At 40.8% G+C, this 23,871-nt stretch overlaps 1 protein-coding gene across 13 annotated transcripts in view; it reads left to right on the top strand.

The window, feature by feature from the left end:
* The window catches only part of tenm1 (teneurin transmembrane protein 1), a 2,164,854-nt gene that overhangs the window by 1,868,946 nt on the left and 272,037 nt on the right, over positions 1-23,871 (top strand). For all 13 annotated transcript variants that reach the window (XM_048544387.1, XM_059651404.1, XM_059651405.1 and 10 more), the window contains one exon: positions 16,867-17,110. In XM_048544387.1, the coding sequence (XP_048400344.1) occupies positions 16,867-17,110 (244 nt within the window). The remainder of the gene's footprint in view (positions 1-16,866; positions 17,111-23,871) is intronic.

The raw sequence follows: 23,871 nt of genomic DNA, 5'->3' as shown, positions 1-23,871 counted from the left end.
GCCATTGCAGAAACTTGGGTAACTCAGGGATGGAATGAAAATAAACTTGCTGGAAAAGCTCAGCAGGTCTGGCAGCATCTGTGAGGAGAAACAGAGTTTACATTTCAGGTCTGGTGACCCTTCCTCAGAACTGATGGTGGCTGGGAAAATGTCAGTTTTTATGCAGAAAATAGGGAGCTGGGTAGGGTAGTGATTAAACGATAAAATAGAACTCAAAGAGAGAGAAAGACAGTTGGACAGACAAAGGAGTTGTTAACAATCAGGCTGGGAGGGTGAATAGTTGTTCATGGGGACTGTTAGTGACTAACAATAGGGGGTGTGTAGTGGGAGGCTATGTGTAACAACGCCTGGTGTGTGCGGTGGAGTGCTGGGACAATGGAGAGTTTAAGCCCTAAAATTATTGAACTCAATATTGAGTCCAGAGGGCTATAGGGTTCCCAAGTGGAAAATGAGATGTTGTTCCTCCAGCTTGCGCTGGGCTTCACTGGAACACTATGGCAAGCTGGAGACAGAGACGTTGGCCAGGGAGCAAGGTGGTGCATTGAAGTAGCCGGCAACAGGTAGTTCAGGAGTTTTTTGCGAGCAGAACGTAGATGTACGATCATCTCAATCTGCCAAATCCTAATCTATTCTCATAAGAACCTTGAACTATTCCTGATGAACAATGGTGGCCATTGGAAAGCTGAGTAGGCAAATTCCCTTGAACAGCTGTTTGCTTTCAACTGCTCCTTGGGTACAATGTCATCTCAGTGTACTTTAATCAGCTTGCAGAAATTTTGGTCTGTTCTCAAAGGAACAATTTTTTTTTCTCTTCCTGCATAAAAGCTTCTATTGAAATGCTGAATAAGAAAATCCATTGCTCACCTGCAGGACTGACAAGTCTCTTTATTTAACATATTTATGTCGGTCATAGAAAATAGAACAATACAGCGCAGAACAGGCCCTTCGGCCCTCGATGTTGTGCCGACCTGTGAACTAATCTAAGCCCCTCCCCCCACACTATCCCATCATTATCCATATTCTTATCCAAGGATTATCCATATGCTTATCCAAGGAGCTTATCCATGTTAATAATCAACTTTTATTTTCATAGTTTACTTCACACTTTCCCAAGTTCTTTCTAGACTTGCTGATACTGCAATGACTCTCTTACATATCACTTATTAGGTCATTCTTTTGCACTTCATTGTGTCAGGTAATATCAGACTGAATTGTGATTTCAGAGTGTTGGAATCTATGGGAGCCAGGCTGGAACGTGAAATTGAGGCCATAGTCGGATCAGATATGACCATATTGAATAGCAAAAAGACCCAAAGAGCCAATTGTTTACATCAGCCACTGGTGCATATGTTCCTGTGTTCTGGGCTCAGACACTTGTGAATTTATGTTTCAAAATAATGCCTTGCAATTTAAACATCAGCCTTGGCCCAATTGGTAGCTCTACTGACTCAAAATTAGAAGATTACATGTTCAATTTTGAGGCTGTTGACATGTCAGTATAGTACTGCTGGTGGTTCTTATCAATACAGGAGCAAAATTAGGTCATTCAGCCTATTGAGCCTGTTCTACCATTAGATCATGGCTAGTATTTTCTCAACCCGTTCTCCTGCTGTCTCCCTGTAACCCTTGATCCCCTAATTGATCAAGAACCTATCTATCTCTGTCTTAAATGTACACCTAATCACTTGGACTCCGCAGCCCTCTACAGCAATGCATTCCACAGTTTTGACCACCCTCTGGCGAAAGAAATTCCTCCTCATCTCAGTTCCAAAAAACCATCTTTTGACCCTGAAGCTGTGCTTCTCAGTCCTAGCATCTCCGACTAGTGGAAACACTTTCTCCACGTCCACACTGTCCTGGCCTCTCTACATTCTGTAAGTTTCAATCAGTTCTTCCCTCATTCTTTTAAACACCATTGAGTATAAACCCAGAATCCTTAGTCCCTCCTCATATGGCAGGTTCTTCAACCCCAGGATCATTCTTCTGGACCTCCTTTGAACCCTCCCCTACCCCCAAACATGGCAGCAGATCTTTCTATTGACATGGGGCCCCAAAACAGTGCTAAATATTCCAAATGTAATCTAACCAGAGCCCTTTCAGCCTCTGGAGTGCATCCTTGCTCTGGTATTCTGGCCCTCTTGAAATGAATGCTAACAATAGATTTTCCACTCTAATTGCCAACTGAACCTCCAAACTAACCTTACGAGAATCCTGAACTAGGATTTCCAAGGCCCATATATCCAAATCTTCTGATTTTCCAAAGGCTTTCATAGTTTATAAAATGATCTACACCTCTAATCTTCCCAACAAAGTGCATAACCTCGCACTTTCCCGCATTGTATTCCATCTGCCACTACTTTGCCCATTCATCTGGCATACCCAAGTCCTTCTGCAGCTGCACTTCCTCAAAACCACCTAACTCCCCACCTATCTTTGTGTTATTTGCAAACCTAGCAACAGTGCCCTCAGTTAGTTAGTTCAGATCATTAATGTATAATTTGAATAGTTGTGGTTCCAACACTGACCCCTGCTAAACCCTAGTAGTCTCCAGCTGACCATTCTGAAGAAGACCCCCTTATCTCTACTGTCTGCCTTTTGCTAGTCAGCCAATCCCCAATCCATGGCAGTACTTTTCCCTGAACATCATGAGGTCTTATCTTACTTAGCATCTTCATGTATGGCACCATGTCAAATACATTCTGGAAATCCAAACAGATTATGTCCACAGGCTCTCTTTTGTCTAACTTGCTCATTATTTCCTCAAAGAATTCTAACAGATTTGTCAGACATGACCTCCCCTTGATGACGCCGTGCTGATTCAGCCCTTACCACGCATTTCCAGGTACTCTGCAATCTCATCCTTAATAATAGACTCTAAAAACTGACCAACAACCACTAGCCAGTCTACAGTTTCCTGTCTTTTGCCTCCCTCCCTTCTTAAACGTTAGCCATTTTGGATGAGCTGTGAAACCAAGTCCCTCTTCGCCCTCTGAAGGTGAACAAATCACTGTTGTACTATTTTAAAGCCCGGCATTGAAGTTATTCGTCAGGTCAATATTTATTTCTTACACTACAGATTACCTGATCATTATCACATTAATGTGTGTGGGAGCTTGCTCTGCATAAATTAGCTGCCATATTTTCAATGTTTTCTACGTCATATTTTAACTGGGACTGTGCCTCAAACATACTTTGTTGTTGTAAAAAAAAGATATGTTGAGTTGTTGTTTTTGATGCAGACTGGCGTCAACATCACAGGTTCATTTCCTGTACTGGCTGAAGTTACCGTTCTGACTACGGCTTTAGACGTGTGCTGTGTCCTGGTTTTTTAATGATGGAAAGTTGAGACAGAGGTGCCTAGCAGTCTGCTCAAAGCTAATATAGTGAACAGCTTGAGAGGCCTTGGCTTTCTTTTTAAATTGGAACATTCAAAGCGGCCTGAATGGGTTTTATCAAGCTCCCACACAACTAGGAATTTTAGCTTTAGCTTTCAGCAGTTGCTGGGATTTTGAAGCTGGATGTGGAAACCTTTACTTCTCTCTCTGTTACATCTAAAAGCAGGGGTTCTATTCCTGCTGATAGAACTACATGTGAGAGAATCTATTTTACTGAATTTGCCTTTGCCTAGGGCATATTTATGGGATATTACTAAATTGGAAAAGTTCATTAATAGCAATTTATGCGTATTTATTATTATGTTAAACATTTTAATAGTGTTACAGTTAAACCAATTCTTTTCTTTCTAGTTTGCCTATATTTTAACTGTAGTGTAAAATTAGATTGTGATTTGCTTAAAGCTAAGTAGTTTGACCAATTGAATTGCATCGGGAAAGCAATGCCTTGCACTGATGTTTAAAATAAGAAAAAGTTAGGGTCCACACTATCTTCTTAGCATATTTTGAGGGGGTTTGGTTTCGCCCAGAACCCTATGAAGGTTCTCCACTTTGCCTCCCACTTGATGCATGACAATCCTCAGATTCTGCCATCACCAGTCACCTCTCTCTCCTATAAGAGAGCAGACCTGTGGTGGTCTGGGAATATGGCAACTTTACCCTTTATCCATCATGAAAAGTGAATGCCTCATTAAAGCATTTGATACTTCATCGAGGCTGAGTGAAAGGAGCTTCACTCAACTTTGATAAATGTTGAAATTCTCATTTTCAATATAACAAGTTTTTTTTCAAAATAAAATGAGCCTTTAATGAAACAATCTACCTTGTTTTGTCATCATTTTGATCATGTAAATATGTTCCAATAGATCATTTTGTACATTTAGTTAACAGACATGACATGAAGCATTGAGTATTGAACAGCACATCACTTTTGGCCTTTTACAAATAAAGCCATAAAATTTTTATATCCACCTGATGAAAACAAAGGGCCTCGATTTAACATCTCAGCCAAAAGACCGAAGCCAAAATCTCCTAATGGGAAATAATTGTTGCAGAAGTTGTGTGTCGAGTCTGGGCAAATCCTAGCGCAGACGACTCCCCAGGAACTGCCCTGGAAATTGAAACTTCAGACAGATAATTTCCTCTGAAAATGTTTCTCATTTTGAGTGAACAAAACTCAGTTAGTAAGAGATTTCAGATGGTTCTAACTTATTTAGCTTAATAGTTGCCAGGAAAAGCTAGAGGAATTAAAGCTACTGTAATTCCTGAGTACATAATAAACTGACTCATCACTGACTTTTCCTGTTAACCTTTCTTACTCCTCCCCAGTGAATCATTGACCACTACTCCTCCTGAAACCTAACCTCCTCACACCCCCATCCTCTCGTAGACCAAACACTCCCTTGGACCCTCACTCCCCCATTAGACCTGACATCCGCTTGTCAGTCCTGACCCAGCCCTTTACTCCTTTCAATAGCCCTGACTTGACCCAAAGGTCTTTTGGCACGCCAACCTCCTACTACACCCCCTACCACAGACCCACTGAAGATACAATTTAACTCAATAGTTTTCACTTATTACACAACTGGTTTTAACAATACAATCAATTCCCAACTGAAACTGATTCAGGTTAATTTACTTTCTCCCCATTACTCATGCAACCAAAACTTAGGACATAATGATAAATCACTTTGAATCCATTTGACCCTTTATTGAGCGAGTTTAAACACAGGATACTAATTTAAATGGAAGGAATCCATACAAAGAACTGCTGAGTAAAATAAAGACCACTTGTGTTTAGAAATTACTATTGGCATTGTGATTGTTTCACATGACCATTTGGTACTTTAACAAAGACTTCAATAGGTTTATTTCAAATGGATTACCACCTCTGTAAAAATGTTACAATAACATGTGACCAGGAGAAATGCCATTCAGCCCATCTAACCTGCTCCACCATTCAATGCATTCATAACTGATCAAACTCTTCAATGTCTTTCAGACATCCTCCCCTCATAAACCTGTATGCCACCGATATCAGAAATCTATCAATCTTTACCTGAAAAAAAACTCATAGACTAAGCTTCCATGGCCCAGTATGGTAGAGAATCCCGAAGGTCCACAGCCCTCTGAATAAAACACCTCCTCTTCATCTCAGACTTCTGTGAATCTTAGATAGTTGTTACGTGAACTTTGGATGACCAGGAATGTAATGACCTTGGTCAGAAAGTAAACGGAAGCATATGTAAGGTCTAGGGGGAATGGAAACTGATGAAGTCCTTGAAATATACAAGGAAAGTAGGAAAGAACTTAAGCATCGAATTAGGAGGGATAAAAGAGGTCATGAAAAGTCATTAGCAAACAGGAATAAGAAGAATCCCAAGGCTTTATATATATATAGCACATATATATATATATATATATATATATATATATAAAATATATTTCTATATAAAAGCAAGAAGGTAGCCAGGAAAAGGGTTGGCCCATTCAAGGTGTGGAGCCTGAAGAGGCAGGTGAAGCCCTCAATGAATGCTTTGTGCCAGTATTCACCAAAGAGAAGGAATTGGCGGAGGATGATCTCAGGGAATGAAGTATCAAATTTTTAAGATAATAAAATGTGAGGCTGGATGAACACAGTAGGCCCAGCAGCATCTCAGGAGCACAAAAGCTGATGTTTTGAGTCTAGACCTCCTCTGATTAAGTCCATAGGTCCTGATGGTATCTATACCAAGATATTGAGGGAGGCAAGACAGCAAATTGGCCAATGGCTTTGTACCTTCTTTGGCCATAGGTAAAGTCTGAGATGAGTGGACAATAGCCAATGGTGTCCCATTGTTTAAGAAGGAGAGCAGGGATAATCCAGGAAATTACAGGTCTGTGAGCTGCATGAGGGTCATTGGAAAATTACTGGAAAAATTTCTCAGGGACAAGACCTACACACATTTAGAGGCAAATAGACATATTATCAATAGATAGCATGGTTTTTTTCAGGGCTTCTTGCCTGATTAACTTGTTCAAGTTTTTTGAGGAGGTGACAAAGAAGATTGATGAAAGAAAAGTGGTTAATGTTGTCTTCATGGAGTTCAATAAAGCTTTGACAAGGTCCCTCATGGCAAACCGGTACAAGAGGTGAAGTTGTATGGTAACGGGGTGAGCTGGCAAGATGGATGTAGACCTGATTTAGTTGCAGGACACAGAGGGTAACGGTGGAAGGAGGCTTTTCGGAATGATCAGTGCTGGACCTCTGCTGTTATGGTCTACATAAATTATTTGGAAGAAAATGTACATGGTCTAATTAGTAAGTTTGTGGACGATACAAAGATTGATGGAGTTGCGGATAGTGAGGAGGATTGTCAGAGGATAGAGCAAGATAGATCAGTTGGAGGCATGGGCAGAAAAATGGCAGATAGAGTTTAATCCAGACAAATGTAAGGTGATGCATTTTGGAAGGTCAAGAACAGGTGGAAATTATACAGTAAATATCAGAAGCCTTAGGAGTATTGATGTGCAGGTCCACAGATCACTGAAGGTTGCAAGGCAGGTAAATAAGATAATAAAAAAGTCTTATGATAATTTTGGAAGGGGCATTGAGTATAAGGATAGAAAAGCTATGTTGTGGCTTTATAGAACTTTATACAAGCCACACTTGGAATATTGCGTACAATTCTGGTCAGCAAACAACCAGAAGGATGTATCAGTGATAATGGGAACTGCAGATGCTAGAGAATTCAAGATAACAAAGTGTGAAGCTGGATGAACACAGCAGGCCAAGCAGCATCTCAGGAGCGCAAAAGCTGACGTTTCGGGCCTAGACCCTTCATCAGAGAGGAGGATGAAGGGTCTAGGCCCGAAACGTCAGCTTTTGTGTTCTTGAGATGCTGCTTGGCCTGCTATGTTCATCCAGCTTCACACTTTGTTAGCAGAAGGATGTAAATGTTTTGGAGAGGGTACAGGAAGGTTTACCAGGATGTTGCTTGGTATGGGGGATTTTAGTGATGAAGGAAGGTTGGATAGACTGGGTTTGTTTTCACTGAAGGGGTTTCACTGGAGGGGTGACCTGATAGAAGTTCATAAGATAGTGAATTGCATGGATAGAGTGGAAAGTATGAGGCTTTTTCCCAAGGTAGCGGGGTCAATTACTAGGGTTCAAGGTGTGGGGGCAGATGTTTAAAAGAGATGCGTGATGCATGTTTTTCACACAAAGGGCAGTGAGTCCCTGGAACACACTGCTAGAGGAGGCAGTGGAAGCAGACACGATAGCAGCATTCAAGAAGCACCTGGATAAATACATGCTTAGGAAGGGATCAGAGGGATACAGATCCTGTAAGTGAAGACAGTTTTAGTATGGAAGGGCAAAATGGGTCAATGCAGGCTTGGAGGGCCTAAGTGCTTGCTACTGCACAGTATTGTTCGTTGTTCTTTGCTGACATCCCCCTTTTATTTAAACTTTGCTGCCTGAATGTAGAGTTCCCAACTGGGGAAACATCTTACCAGCATCTATCCTATCTACATCTTTAAGTACTTTGTAGGGTTCAATGAGATCACCTCTGGTTATTGAAACTGTTAAGAATACAGGCCAGTTTGTCCAATCTCTCTTCATGTGACAGACCTGTTATCTCGGGGGAAATGCCTGGTAACCCCTCTATAACAATGATATTTTTCCTGCACTGAAACTGCATGCAGCATTCCAGGTATGGTCTGACTAGGCTCTTATACAATTGAAGCAAAAGACTTCACCATTCCTGTATTTGAATCCCTTTGCAATAAAGGTTAACATTCTATGAGCTTGCTGCACCTACATGTTAAACCTCATTGACTTATGATAGGAAATTTAGGTCCCTTTGTACATCCATACTTTCCAAACTTCTCAATATGTAAAGTGGTCATATGCCAACAGAAGTTCCAGGATCAGAAGTTTCTGACAATTTGAGTTACACTCCACAAAGTATAACCTATCATATTTTGAAGTGGAAGTACATAGCAATTAGAATTGTTATGAATAGGTTAACAGCATATTCTGAAGATGTTGTTACACTGCAGGTTGCAAAAATTAATGGACCAACAATGTTTCATTTTTGCACTTACTCATTGTGCTGTTTATTCTCTGGCTTGATGCATGCATGCGTGTGTGAATTTCAACACCCGTTCCAACCACACTGAGGACTACATTGCAAATCATCAGACAAAGACCGATTTTTGCTGTGTCAGATGACACTTTTCTTCTTCAAAATTTCAACATCTCTAATGGAAACCATTGTGCACTGCCAGGTCTGGGGTGAGCTTGCCAAATGGAAAAGTTGCATGCTATCAATTTTTTGTTAATGCTTTTTAAATAGCATCAGAATATCCACACCTATACTATAGTCCCAACAGAATACTCCACAATCTTAATACTTCAAGTTCTGGTGTTAGAGGAAGCTGAAAAAAAGCAGTATCTAATGGAAGCGCTCTCATATGTCAAAAAAAGAGAACTAATATTTGTGTAATGTCTTTCATAAACTCAGAACATCCCAAGTACTTTGTAGCTGATAGAATATAATAGATTAGGATTAGCTTTATTGTCACATATTCTCAAATGAGTACAGTAAAAAGTTTGTAAGTCTGCTCCCACTGCTGCCACCCTTCACACTGGGCTGCTGGCATCCTCCGCACTGGGCTGCTGGCACCCTCCACACTGGGCTGCTGGCATCCTCCGCATTGGGCTGCTGCTCTTGCTCCACTCTAGGCCGCTACTACCCTCCACACTGGGCCACTGCCAACCTCCGAACAGGGCTGCTGCCACACTCCACACTGGACTGCTGGCGCCCTCTGCACTGGACCACAGCCCCTGCTTCACACTGGGCCGCTGCCACCCTCTGCACTGGGCCGCTGCCACCCTCCGCACTGGGCCGTGGCCATACTCCACACTGGGCCACTGCCCCTGCTCCACACCGGGCTGCTGCCAGCCTCCAACACTGGGCCGCTGCCATCCTCTGCACTGGGCCACTGCCATCCTCTGCACTGGGCCGCTGCTCCTATGAGTCGCTGTCCGCGTTCCACACTGGACGCTGCCACCCTCCAACACTGGGCCGCAGCCACCTGCCACACAGGGCCACCACCACCCTCCACACTGCCCGCTGCTCCTGTTCCACACTGGGCCACTGCCACCCACCGCACTGGGCTGCTGCCAGCCCCCACCCTGGGTCACAGCCCCTGCTCTACACCGGGCTGCTGGCACCCTCCAGACTGGGCTGCTGGCACCCTCCACCCTGGACCACTGCCCCTGCTCCACACTGGACTGCTGTCCTGCTCTGCTCCAGGCTACTCCTTACTGCCTTTCCCACCTCCAGGCTGCTGATCCCACTTGGAAGGCCAGGAGTCAGTGGCTGGAGCTGCATGTCTGACACGGAGTTTCCAAGAAGACAGAAGAGAAGAAGAAAAGCACAGATGAGAGGAAAAGCGGGAGAAAAAAGAAAAAGAATGGGCATAACAGACAAGCTCTGGCTTTAGTGTTCTGCTCTGCCACCTTCTTTGTGTTGTAATTAAGCACTTCTACATAGAAACATAGAAGATAGGAGCAGGACAAGACCATTTGGCCCTGCTCTGCCATTCATCATGATCATGGCTGATCATCCAAATCAATAGTCTAATCCTGCCTTCTCCTCAAAATTTTTGATCCCATTCACTCCAAGTGCTCTCTCTAGACTACTCTTGAATATATTCAATGTTTTGGCATCAGCTACTTCCTGTCATAATGAATTCCACAGGCCCACCACTCTGAGTGAAGAAATGTCTCATCATCTCCATCCTCCAGATTTTAACCCAAATCCTCAGACTGTGACCCCTCGTTCTGGACACGCTCAGCATCAGGAATATCCTCCCCACATTTATCCAGTCCAGTCCTGTTAGAATTTTATAAGTTTCTTTGAGATCCCCCTCCTTCATTTGTCTGAAATGCACTGGAAATAATCCCAGCCTAGTCAATCTCTCCTCATACATCAATCCTGCTATCCCCAGAATCAGCCTGGTCAACCTTCGCTGGACTCTCTCAAAAGCAAGAGCATCCTCCTTCAGAAAAGGGGACAAAAATAGCATACAATATTTCAGGTGTGGTCTCACCAAGGCTCTGTATAACTGCAACAACACATTCCTGCTCCTGTACTCAAAACCTCTTGCAATGAAGGCCACCATGCCATTTACCTTCTTTGCTGCCTGAAGCATAATCATTGATAAAATCATGGCAGCTAATTTGTGCATGGTGTACTTCCACAAACAGCATTGTAATAATGATCAGATTATCTGCTTTTCGGAGTTGGTTGAGATTTAAGTGTTTTCCAGGACAGCTGGAAACCTCTTCTGCTCTTCTCTGCAGAGAAGATTGGCATCTTGTGCATTCACCTGAAAGAATGGGTGAGGCCTCAACTTATGTCTCATCCAACTGATTTTTGTAATCGTTGATGAGCTATGGGTGTCACTGGTTGGGTCAACATTCATTGCCCATCCCTAGTTATCCTGGAATGAGTGGCTTCTTTGGCCATTTTGGAGAGTACTTATGAGGCAGCTGCATTGCTATGGATTTGGAGTCAAATGTAAGTCAGATCTGGTAAGGATGGTAGATTTCCTTCCCTAAAGGACAATGCCAACATTCCCAGACAACCAGAGAATATCTCCGTGGGTATTGCCATTAATGATTATCTGTTCACCATTAAACTAGCTTTTAATAAATTCAAATTTCACCATCTGCCATCAAGGAATTCAAATCCATGTCCCTCGAATATTAGCCTAGGCTTACTAGACCAGTGGATAGTCCACATATTGGCCAAATTTCCACCTTGACTAATAAACTGGGAAAGTAGATTGCCCACCCTTTGTAAAATCAGTCCTTAGCTTAATTTCATTGATTTGATCCAATTATTACTGTCCAAGCAGTGCAAAATGAGCAGAAATCAAGCCTATTGTCTTCATTTTCTTTTTCTAAAACTAACAAAAGATCACTGACGTGTTAGGATAGTTTATCGGAAAAACTAGTGGCATCTTGGTGATATGAACTAAGAGAGCAAAGGCTACGAACATATGGATTTATTCAAAATTAAGGAATTAGGTTGTGAAGTATGTAGACAATAGCACAAGAAGCACCTGGATAGAAGTTTAACAGATGGAATGATTGAGGCAGTCATTAAACTGAAATAATTTCTTGTTTTTTTTAATATATTTTTCTACACTGTTTAATGTAGTTTTATGCATTCACATTAATATGTAACATAAAATCTCCAAGTTATTAAGATATATTAATGGTGGAGTTATTCTACAAATCAAAATTTTGAATTGTTTTACAGCACTGCATCTTATAATGAGAAATACCAAGTAATAATTTCTTCTACAAAAAGCTACCACTGTATAATTACATGATGATAGACAAATGGAGAGTGAACACAATAAGACTATTTTTCGTTTTTGCTGTTTATTCTTCCATATTTCAGTCAGTGAAATCTTTGAATTATTGAAAAGATTGTTTTTAAATTACAATGTGATTCGGCAATGTCTGACATGCCAGTTTAATTCGCAATTTCAATTGGTATTTGAACCATGGGGTACCTTATGGATTGTGCCTATTTTGACTTACCCACCTCGAGAGACTATTCCAAGTATTTCCCATTGTTATATTCCACTGGCTGTCTGGGAATGTTATTGACAATATCTGTGGAGAAATTGTCTGCTTGTCTGGGAATGTTGGCATGGTTATGATGGGGTCCAAGTGGAGACGGAAGAAATTAATGGTAAAGCATGGTGCTTATACTATTGGATTCAGATTCCAGAGCCTGAGACTAACAATCTAGAGATAAGAGTTCAAATTCCACCTTGACAGACTGTGACTTCGAGTTCCATTCAATGAGGCTTAAAGGAAAAAAGAATGTGTCAGTGATCATGATCAGTAAACTACTAAATTACTGCAAAACCTTTTCTGGTTCACTCATGACCTTAGGGAAGGAAATCCACCTGGAAAACATAACTGAGTCTTATCAGTCCTTTTTAATGGCTTTAAAAGCCATTCACTTCTCTCCAAGGAAGTGATTCATATTTATCCTCTCAAGAAAAACTTGCGATGGGCATAGTGCCTTTCCCAATGACATCCACATCCTATGAATGATGAAAAATGAAGGAAAGTAGCAAATTATCAGGCGTTGTAATCGTTGTTGATAATGTTGCAACTTGAAACTTCATATCGATTTTTAGATCTATCCAACAGAGGATGGTGATTTGTTTTATCTTCCTGAAACAAATTGTTTGCATTTTTCACAACAGCTCATTGAACTCAGGAATAGACTGTGCAAGAGTGATAAATGTGAACCCGTTCCTATTTCCAACGCCTTCCCTGGGAACTCATAAACAACACTTGGACATTGGATGAGAATGTTGGTTTTGCATTAAGTTTCTAATAAAAAGAATTTGCATAACTAAATGCAAAAAAGCTGATAATAGGATTAAAACTAAAATCATAGAATTTTACGCCACAGAAGGACGGCATTAAGCTTTACATGTCTTTATCACATTCCTTGTCACAGGCAGAAATATGTGTTCTGTTTCATGCACATGATCAGTACGTTTCATGATGAAAGAGGTGTGTTACTGCTGAGAGTTGTATTCCTGGGTTTTGAGGTGAGTTGTGTGCAGTGGCAGAGTTCACTGGGGTGGAGCATGGATCATCATTGATCTTTTTCCTGTATGCTTGGCATACTACTTTATTCAAAACACTACACTGAATCCACTTAGGCTGTAAAATTGAGTAGATTGGCGTGGTCCGATGGTTATAATCTCCCACAACAGCCTGCAGGAGAAGAGTCTGCCTTCCTCTACACTACTACTTCTACTAGTACCTCCAGGTCTCTATCAACAAAGCAGGAGTGAGCTTTCCTTTCCGCTGGGACAGGTCTTGGTGATAATTGTCAAGATGGACAGTGTTGAAGGCAAGTTCCTGGCTTGCAGCTCTAAACTGGTCTGCAGCTAGATTTGAAATACAGTGCCAGCGGCATAAATGCAAGCAGATTCCAGCACTTCCACCATTCTGGATGCATAATTACCCAAGGGAGATACCCAAGAGCCCAGCTGCATCTGTAAAGAGCAGCTGATTGCATGAGAAAAGCCACTTCAGTCCATTGTGGACTAAGTGCCATGAATCTCACTTCACTCTACAATTTAACTGCAAATAGGAAAATTTGCCAATGTTTCACTCACTCACTCACTTGCATCACACATGCTCCCACGAATAGAAACATCAATCACAGATGAAAGTACCTTATAATTATTGTAATCTGTGACGTGGCCATTTGTTATTTTTAGCTTAATTCAATACTTGAAAATTTGATTGAGTCTTGTGTGTTGAAGAGTTCTCAGAAGGCTGTGACGTTTCCTATAGTTTAATTTTAATGGGGTTGTTTCTCAGGTGAAATAGAAGTTGGAACAAGTTACAGATTTCTTGTTGGGATCTCCTACTTACAAGATATTGCTACGAGAAGCAACTGATAACATAGTCAATCACATCATCATGTGACCTCATACAAATTTGAAGTCCTTTTTCATATAGGTGGTATTTATCTTGATAACAGAGTAGATATTGCTGGTGAACACCTTGTGAGATTAGGACAGTCAGTGTCTTTATGTTTGAATAACCTATTCAATGCATTAAGTCTCTTTCAGATTAGATACGGGAAGGGACATTGATTCAACATCAGTCTAGAATGTTCCTTTAGTTTCCTCTTGAGACTGTACAGTGTGGTTCAAGCAAATAATGAAGGCATTTTCGCGGTGCTTTTGTTCAGTCTCAAACTTAGAAACAAAAGTTTTAAGTTCAGAACGTATGGGGCGTGTTACTCTGTAAAAGCTACTCAATTAACCTCTGCGTTTTTTCATATAAACTGGCAATTACATACATTTTCAAGTGCATACCTCACTCCGCTTTGTATTTTACTCTTGAATATTCTTTTACTAACCTATCAGGAAGTATTTTCTAATCCATCACATTGTGTTGTTGTAAATAAAGTATAATTTCCCACTCCAGTTCTTTTGCCCTGCTTGGTAAACCTGCATCCACCATGTACCACACCCCATTCACTGGTGGAAACCACTCCTTTCTTACTTACTGCTCTCAAATCTCTCAGAATAATGAACACCCCTATTTAATCTCCCACTAACCTTCTGTGCTCAAAGGAGAATAATTTCTGCCTTTCCTATCACTCCACATAAATCCACGTCCCTTGTGCCTACTTCTATTCAGGTAAATCTCTTCTGCATCATCTCCAAGACCTTGCTTGTCAAAAGTGCAGCTCACAAAATGCTGATGACTTGTGTTACATCGATGCATTTTAATGTTGCATATGCTTTTGGCATCACCTTTCTTCTAGTTTTAATTAACCATGTATCTAGTCATAACTAATTTATAAGTTTATTTATTCCTTGAAGGCCCCTTTTAATGGTTGATATATCTAGACATGTTCTGTCATACCAAACAGTGTTTTGGAGTATCTTCAGGGAAATCTAATAGCCCATTAACTTCACACTTTTCGTTATACTGATTTCTTGGGAGGGGGAGGTTGTTTTCCTTGCTCACTTCTAACTAATTAACGCTGGCTTTCTACTAATAAACTACCTTGAGAATTAATTGCAAAGTTTCAAATATACTTCACAGAACTGTTTGCAGAAAGCTGAAGTTTTTGTTCTGCAAATTAATTTTGATGCTACAATTACGATTAAAAGCCTTAAAACTGGAAGTTATATTAGAATAGGAATTTTCGATCTACGTGCTAAATGTGAAATCCAACAGTAATGCATGGATTTGCACACTTTTTGCTAAATGCACAGAAGTTTGGATAATTGAAGAAGCAAAATTCTAAAACTGTCATTGCTTCGCATGTTTCAGCAAACAGTAACAACAGTTACTACAACAGAATTGCTTTTCAGAACTCATTATGCTCATTAGTTTTAAGTTTTTTTTACAAGCCTCACATGAAGTTGTAGTTAATTCTGTGTGCTTATGATCATGAAAGTTTCAATTCACCTTAAAAGTTTTATTTGATAAATAAGGATGCATTTGCTCAATTTGACTTGTTTTTAATATTTTTATTTGTGAAACTTGGATGAATCAAAGTAAGACATATCAGTACTACTGAATAACATGTAACAGCATCATCAAAACTGCCTTTAATAGTAAGATGGAGAGTAAAAAAACTCCTGTGCTCTGCTTCAGAGCAAAGGGACACAATTTTCTATTTGTGGGGCAGATGAGTGTATACCATAGAACTTCGATTGTTTGGTTACAAGTCAAATTCAGGAATGCTGCGTTCCCAGTGTGCAACCTCAAGACATATTATCATGGGGTTAATCAAGATATATTCTTATCCTAATTGCAAGTTATAACTAATATCACCAGGCATTAAATATGTGCTTGAAAATTGGCAAACTAGTGTATACCTCATCTGACTTACTCATCCATTGGCTCCAAGCTGTGTCAGGTTAAAATTCCCCCCACAGTCTACAAAGAACACAGTACTTGTGATACTTCATCCAAGGTGACTGACAGTGAGTGTCAGCAGATTATTTTACCGAGATGAAAGTAGAGTTTAAACTCAGTGTCATTCTTATGATGTTCAAGAAAATCATAGACAAAATTTAATTCAGAACTGCCAAGTTCCTGATGTAAAAACATTGTGATGCCTCAAATTTTCCATTGTGCCAGATTGGTACTGGAAGTGCACAAGCAACAACAGTGTCTCAAATAATCTTTCTTAATTCAAATCACCCACTTGAAACAAGTGTTATGTTCATCAAATAAGCCAACTGTATTAAACTGTATAATTTATTGTATAGCAGGAAGTCATTGCAAATGAGGCCTGGTGATATTTTAAATGCTGTGGGAGCAGGCCTGGCCAGTGAACTGCAATAAACTGTCTGTTTGACAGGTGCAGATTACCAGTATCAAAATGTCCCTGGCATGCAAAGTGGTTATTGTACAATGCGTGCACTCGCTTTGGGCAGAGGTCAAATTTCCTTGCCATGCCTTAAAGCAGATTCACCAATCCTGCTGTGCAGCTTTGCCGCTGCCTAACACCAACATCGAACCAACGTTCTGTGCATGGTTTCTTCAAAAACTAAACATTGAACTTATACAGTTTTAGCAAATATTTGTAGCTCGGGTCATGGGGTGAGGTTGTTGACTTGCTCACCAAGCTGGCTTGTTCTCGTTCAGACGTTTTGCCACCATGCTGGGTAACATCATCAGTGAGGCCTCTGATGAAGGTGACGAAACGTCTGAACAAGAACAAGCAAGCTCGGTGAGCAAGTCAACAACCTCATTGCTCTTAATTGATGGTTGTGAATGAGTTGTCAGGCTGACTACTTTGTTGCACTACTTGTCGACATTTCAACATGTAAGGAAGTAATTGTACACATGGAGATTTCTCAGTTGTTCTCAATAATTTGATCCTTGCCTTTCTTCCAGAATTGCCAGCCGGTGCTCAAAGCAAGTTCACGTTCAGACCCTTGCCACCTCCACCCCCACCACCTCATGGTTGCACTTGTAGAAGCCAGCAAACTCAATCCTTGGACTCTCTGCAGAGAAATGCAATGACAGCACGGAGCCAGCCCAGTCCTTCTTCCACGGATCCTCCTGCCAGTGCCCAGCAAGATTCAACACAACTACATAACAGCTGGGTGCTGAACAGCAACATTCCACTGGAGACCAGGTACATTTCAGCACCAGCTACTGTTAAAGTAATGAGCCATAATGTTATAGCAGTTTTTCCTGGTTATCAAACCTGCCCCTGTGTGTTTAGCTTTCTAATTATTTTGCATGATGGGTTGTAAAAAATGTAAGTTGGTAACGTTGGAGTAGGAAATGAGGCATCTGGGACCTGAATGACCTTAAATTAGATTAAAATTATGAAAAAATCCATATAAACACTGAGAAGCAAGTCTGAACTAGAGTCAATGTCAAATCAGGTACAAAAAGAGAGAGTAAAACAAGTTAGCAGAAGCAAAAATGATGTGAATGCTGGAAATCTGAGATAAATAAAAGAAGTGTTGGCATTGTCAGCAGTTATCATGAAAGGTCATTGTCCAGAAATGTTGGCTTTAAATTTCAGAGGTGTGACAGGAGGCAATCAGGCCCCCTGCTTCTCGCTGTCGCCTGCCGCGTCAGTTTATCTGCATGTTCCCACCTCCTTTCTACTTTTAAATATACTGGTTTTGGGGGGAAAGCCCAACTGCAAACAGTGGGTGTCAAATTATACTTCAAGTGTCGATAGGGCCTATTCCACAAGAATTTTCCTTTCAGTCCACCAAACCCCAGCAAGGGCTAAAGCCAAGGAAGGGAAGTAATCTTTTGGCAGGAGACAGGACATGGAGGGGTGTTAGTCAATGCTAATGGAGCCAGAATGAAAGTTTATCCTCCCTCAATAACAATATAGCCACAGCCACAGCCGCTATATTAGGATTTCCCCTCCATAATGATGATCTAGGGCTGTGATCATTTTATGTTTTAAAGTTGCCACATCAACTCAAAAGAGCACTCGATTGAGATGGCCAAGCCTTAACTTTGTATTTGTATCCATAATGCAAAGGCATTGCGCATTTGGCCATATTGTGCTGGCACTGTCATGCTACAGAATCTGCTGAAAACTTCCAGTTACCTTTGGGACAGCCCAGGCAGCAATCCCTGACTGACTGTGTGAGTGTAACACATATACACCAGAAACTTGCAGATTAAGTGGATTATGACATCTATCGGCCTAAATACCAGTCCAACTAGTGCCCTCTCCAAATCACTCCAAGCTACATACACAAGAGGAACTCCTCTTTAGCATCAATCAAAGGAATAATCACCCAATCTGCAGGTGAGGTGCAGAGTTTGTGGTCTATTCTTGGAGAAGTTTTTTAGATTTTCAAGGGAGTGTTGCTGGAGGAAGAAGACAGCATGGCGCAGCAGATTTCAGCCTGGTGATGAGAATACTTGCTTTATCTATGGAGTCAAATTCTAAATAAAAAACAAAAAATCTGTGGATGCTGTAAATTAGAGACAAAAATAGAAATTGCTGGAAAAGGTCAGCAGCATCTGTGAAAGAGATAATAGGAACTGCAGATGCTAGAGAATCTGAGATAACAAAGTGTAGAGCTGGATGAACACAGCAGGCCAAGCAGCATCTTAGGAGCACAAAAGCTGACATTTCGGGCCTAGCAGGGTCTAGGCCCAAAACATCAGCTTTTGTGCTCCTAAGATGCTGCTTGGCCTGCTGAATTCATCCAGCTCTACACTTTGTTACCTCAGCATCTGTGAAATCAAGGTTAAAGTTCGGGTCCGGTTCTGACCCAAAATATTAACTCTGATTTCTCTTCACTGATGCTGCCAGACCTGCTGAGGTTTTCCGACAATTTCTGTTTAAGTTATTTATGGAGTCAATTGTTACGTGCCTTCTTGGTCAGGACATGAATTGGAAGTGAAGCTCAGATAGCAGAGAGGGGTAAAAATGCACCAAGGAAGGCGGTGAGCTTTCAGTGGAAGGCCCTACTCACCTTAAGCCTTTATGGCCCACTTTATGCCTTCTTTTCAGCCAAAAGCAATTTCTGAGGCTTCAACACGGAGGTATTACTTTCTGAAATCCAACCTTCTTTTGTATAAGGCTTGGAAGGTTTAACTGATATAGTGAAGCAAGCCTTACCCATCAAGATATAAACATCCGTTCCTAGGAAGAGCTAACTAGATCTGTATTTGCTACAAGGTATTTGTGACAATGTTTTAGTAATAGTAATGTGCACTTACTCTTAAGTTGAGCTGGTGGCTCAAATGTACTTTAATTGTATATTAAATATATCATAAACCTTTATTTTTTATCGCGATTCAGCTATCTTCTGCCAAAGTTGCCTTGTCAACATTCTTCTCTACTTGATATTAATAAATTAGGTTGATACCAATAAGAAGAATTGGATCAATGCAAGGCATTCAGATGGTTTATGTTAACATGACCTCAATATAAAGCACCTGCCACCTCATTACAGAGCCAGTATGGTGCTGCCAGTGGCTGCAAAGCTATCTGTGATCATCAATTTCCAAACCACCCGTCACCCCATACTAGAGCAGTAAATATCAGCTACAGATGCCCAGTTTTCATCTATCACTGTCTGTGAGCAGACACTGAGACTCCACTTGTCTTTAGATATCATTCCATCAGATATCATTTTCTGTCTTTAATTCATCTGTTATTGTCCTTCTCGGTGTCCTGTTGATCAAAATCCTGAAATAAAAAGCACCAGCAAAATCTCATTTGACAATAACTTTATAAAACAGCACATTCAGTCCTCCATACAAAACTATTTATCTTTGTATATCCCCTTAGTGACTGCTTTTTTGGATATGTTGACTGTGTCATTCAGCTATTGTCATTCAGTGCAGAAGACTGGAGATAGCCTGGAAGGACAGACTTGAATATCTCTGGGCTTACAGGCCCTATATCCAGACTACCCTACCCCAACATGGTAACAACAATCTGGGTGGGCTGACTTAGAGCCAATGAGAAGGGATTTTGATCACAGAATCATTACTACACGGAAGAAGGCTACTCAGCCAACTGAGTCAGTGCTCAATTTCCATAAAGCAATGCAGGCAGGTCCATTTACATACTCATGCCTCTAGCCTTGCATCCTGTAAGAGCTCATCCAATTTCTTTTTCAAATAATTTGTCATTTGTCCTTCCACTGTCATTATAGCCAGCAAGTGAAAAGCAGTCCTCTTCATCTACAATGACATCAATTGAATATTTTAATGAATTAACTTTTCTCAAAGTGGAGGATATAAGTTAAAGTGGTCAGACAGATCTGCTCATTGACAAAGGACCATTTGCTATTTACTACTATAGTCTGACTGATTGTGTTGTTATCAGTCAGCAGAATCAGAGCTTTGGAGGCACGACTGAATACAGGAGAGGGCAATGTGTTGTTAGAGTCCCAGGGACTTAAGTGGCTCTATAGGAGGGTGCTCCATCATTAAGCCCGCGGTGTATCCACAAGCTGCACTACGCAGCATGGTGGTTGCCTTACTGTAGCTCCAACTATACTGTAAATATATAGAGCCAGGACTTCCATTGGTCTGAACTAAAACTAAACTATTTAAACACAAAATCACACCAATGAATGTACTCACCCTGATAAAAAAAACTCTCATTGACCATCCTTTTCTGCCTATACCTTAGCTCCCAGGTAGCTTAATCACATGATCAGTTACTGAAGGTAAGTATTTATTTACAATAAATCTTCTTGCATCAAAACTTAGTACTTAAAGGGACGACCAACCCAACATGAAACATACTTTTGAGGTAAAAAATGATAATGGCCATCACAGCACTGCAGCATTGACTTTATGAAATGATTTCAGCCATTTTATGATAACAAATGGAGTAAGTTAATTTGGCAGAAGCCTGGCACCAGTAGCAGAGGAAGAGATCAAGATGGATCATCCACTTGGCACTTCTGGCTGAAGCTTCAGCCTTGACCTTCACACTGATGAGCTGGGTTTTCCCATCATTGAGGGTGTGACTGCTCTGACCAACTGGGGCATTTTTTGAGTAAATGAAAGCATAAGCGCAGAATGGAAAGTTTGGAATGAGACATGAGAGATCCACATCGTTTGGGATTTGCACTTCACAGCAGGGTGAAGAAAAACTTGGATTTGAAAAGGCACACAAGGCAGGAACAATCACTCTGATTGCTCTTGTTAATCCTGAATGCAACAGCCTCATTCACTGAAAACCATATAATACAGAGCAACACCTTACCCAGAGTTTCAGGTGATGTTAAAATGCTTGTCCCTTGCCAATTCTGCACTGCAGCCTCTGCCTTGTTCTACCACAGAGAGAGGGAAGAATGTCGGTGAAAGTTTGTTGCAATGTGTTTGGTTGATGTACATCCCAAAGCTGAAAATTTGAAGGCAAATGTAAACAGCAAAAGTTGAGTGCATCGCTGTCAGAATGGGACCTATAAGGAAAAGAACGTCAGTGTTAGGCAAGTGCAGGAATTGAACCCACACTGTTGGCATCACTCTGTATCACAAACCAGCTGGTGAGCCAACTGAACTCTTGTGGTACAGTGGATAGAAGATGCAATGTGAAGATACATCCATTGATTTTGACCACCCATATTAACTGTACTTAGTCCAGGCTGCAAGAATGGCTCCCTGCTGAAATTCTCATCTCAGTTTCTTGAAGCACCTTTAGCTTCTTGTGGAAAATTGATATCTCTCTTCCCTTCCACCTCTGCACTAATGCCTGCAGAACTGAATCTGAAAACCACAGAGTCCTCCCTTTTACATGTTTCTCAATTTGTTGGGTTTTTCCTTCCCCCAAATCTTCACTTAGTCGACAGTGGCTTCTATACAATGGGTGCAGTTTATCCTTAAGAGGACACCGTTGCAAAATCAAAATGCTGCAGTGGCAGAGTTTCCAGTGAAAGGTTACAGGCCTGAAGCAATAGCTGTTCCTATCTGCACAGATGTTGTCAAATTTGCTGAGTGTTTTTACATTTTCTGTTTTTATTCAATTTTAAGAGGGGCAGGCTCAGTGTATGTCATGGTAGTTATGCATGGCTTTTGTTAAGCATCTAATCAAAGTTTGTATGCGTTCAGACTGTGGAATCTGAATTGGGATGATCACATTTAACAATCTGTGCACATGAAACAGACCCTATAATTATTATTTTTTTCCCTCTAAACAACATGGTAGCATTCAATGACTTTCAATGGTGAGGCAAATAGCCAGATGTTTTCAGAAAGGTAATCACTGAGTGCTGCAACTTAGTCAATGATTTTTGACCAGGTTTAACTGAACCTGCACTATTCTGCAGATTTTCAGCTAAGTAACAGAGGGCAACATTGACCTTGCTATTATTTTGACAGTAAGCAATGCCCATTATATCAGTAATCATTCTGTCGATGTATAATTCCAAAACGATTACGGAATCGTACTTTAGTCTGTAAATTTGTCTCATCAGAATGTAACGTGGATCACTATTATGCGACAGTCAATGAACCAAAGCAACAATCATGGCTTGTGGTAAAATATAAAGTTGCCATATCCTTACTATACCATCGGGTGGCACTCTCATTAGAGAGAGCTGACTGCTGGTGGTTTAACCTGAGGGTAGAGGTTGAGAAAGAGCGTCCTTCATGGTAACCTCAGCTGGTGCAGGAATTGAACCCACACTGTTGGCATCACTCTGTCTCACAAACCAGCTGTCAAGCCAAGTGAGCTCTTGTTGTACAGTCCTACCTCTGAACTAGAAAGCTCAAGTTCAAGTCCTACCTGCTCTGGACATGTGTTATAGCAGGTTTATGAAAAATATCAACAAAACAACAAATATCGTTTCACAGCAAATGGTTCAATCTGGAGAAATGCATTCAATCCCAGCTCCAATATTGGTATAAAAAAGTGACTATGTTGACATTACAGACCAATATCCATATTCTGCAAATGGAAACGATCAAGAATCGATTTTTTTTATTGCTGCGGATGGTATTACTTAAGTAATCATTGCTAGAATTTACAAAGTAAAACTACTCTGCAGAAGCTGTAAGAAGATTATAATTTCAATGATTATGTTTTGAAGAATACATAATGAATAATACATGTAAACATTGAATGAGTTCACAAGGTGACTAGATGTAATACTTGGGGCGAATGGAATCAAAGGCTATGGGGAGAAAGCAGGATTAGACTGCTGAGTTGGATAATCAGCCACGATCATGAAGAAAGGCTCGAAGTGCCAAATCATCTCCTCCTGCTCCTATTTTCTATGTTTCTGTGTAGCGAATTGCCAATCTCAACTGTATTGTCTGAAATAAAGTACTGGGGTAGAAATAATATCTGTTGGTGATGTAGGGAGAGAATTCAAAGAAGCTCATATGCTGCTGCTGCTGCTTGTGACAAAGAAAATGTTACTTTTTACTTTTTCCTTCAATTCACTGGCTTTCCAAGAGGAATCCATGGCTAAAATGATTTTATATATTTGTGCAGTACAAGTCTTAGGCATCCATGGAAATTAGAAGTAGTACAAATGTGAAATGATTTTCCATTGATATCTATTTCATGCCATAATGCAGGTAATTAGAAAAATATATTTACATTTATTTCTAGGAGGTGGACAGAGCTGCTTTGGCCAGCTGGTGTTGCCCACCTCTGATTGCCCTTGAGAAGGTGTTTGTGAAATGCCTACTTGAATCATAATAGTAATGTGAGCAGTGAGCTACACCCACAATGTGTGGTATCAGGAAGAGAGGTCCAGGATTTTGACTGAACAACAATGAAGAAATTGTGATAGAGTTCCAAGCAATGTTAGTGTGTGTCATGGAAGCAGATTTGCAGGTACTGGCGTTCTCAAGCATCTGCTGCCCTTGTTCTGCCAAATGCTGTGAGTCATGTGGTTAGAAGGTGCTGTCAAAGGAGGCCTGGCAAGTTTTTGCCAT

This window comes from Stegostoma tigrinum, chromosome 15 (assembly GCF_030684315.1).
Source record: "Stegostoma tigrinum isolate sSteTig4 chromosome 15, sSteTig4.hap1, whole genome shotgun sequence".
Lineage (NCBI taxonomy): Eukaryota > Metazoa > Chordata > Chondrichthyes > Orectolobiformes > Stegostomatidae > Stegostoma > Stegostoma tigrinum.
Note: the sequence above shows the minus strand (reverse complement) of the source record. Positions and strands in the feature narration are given on the sequence as shown.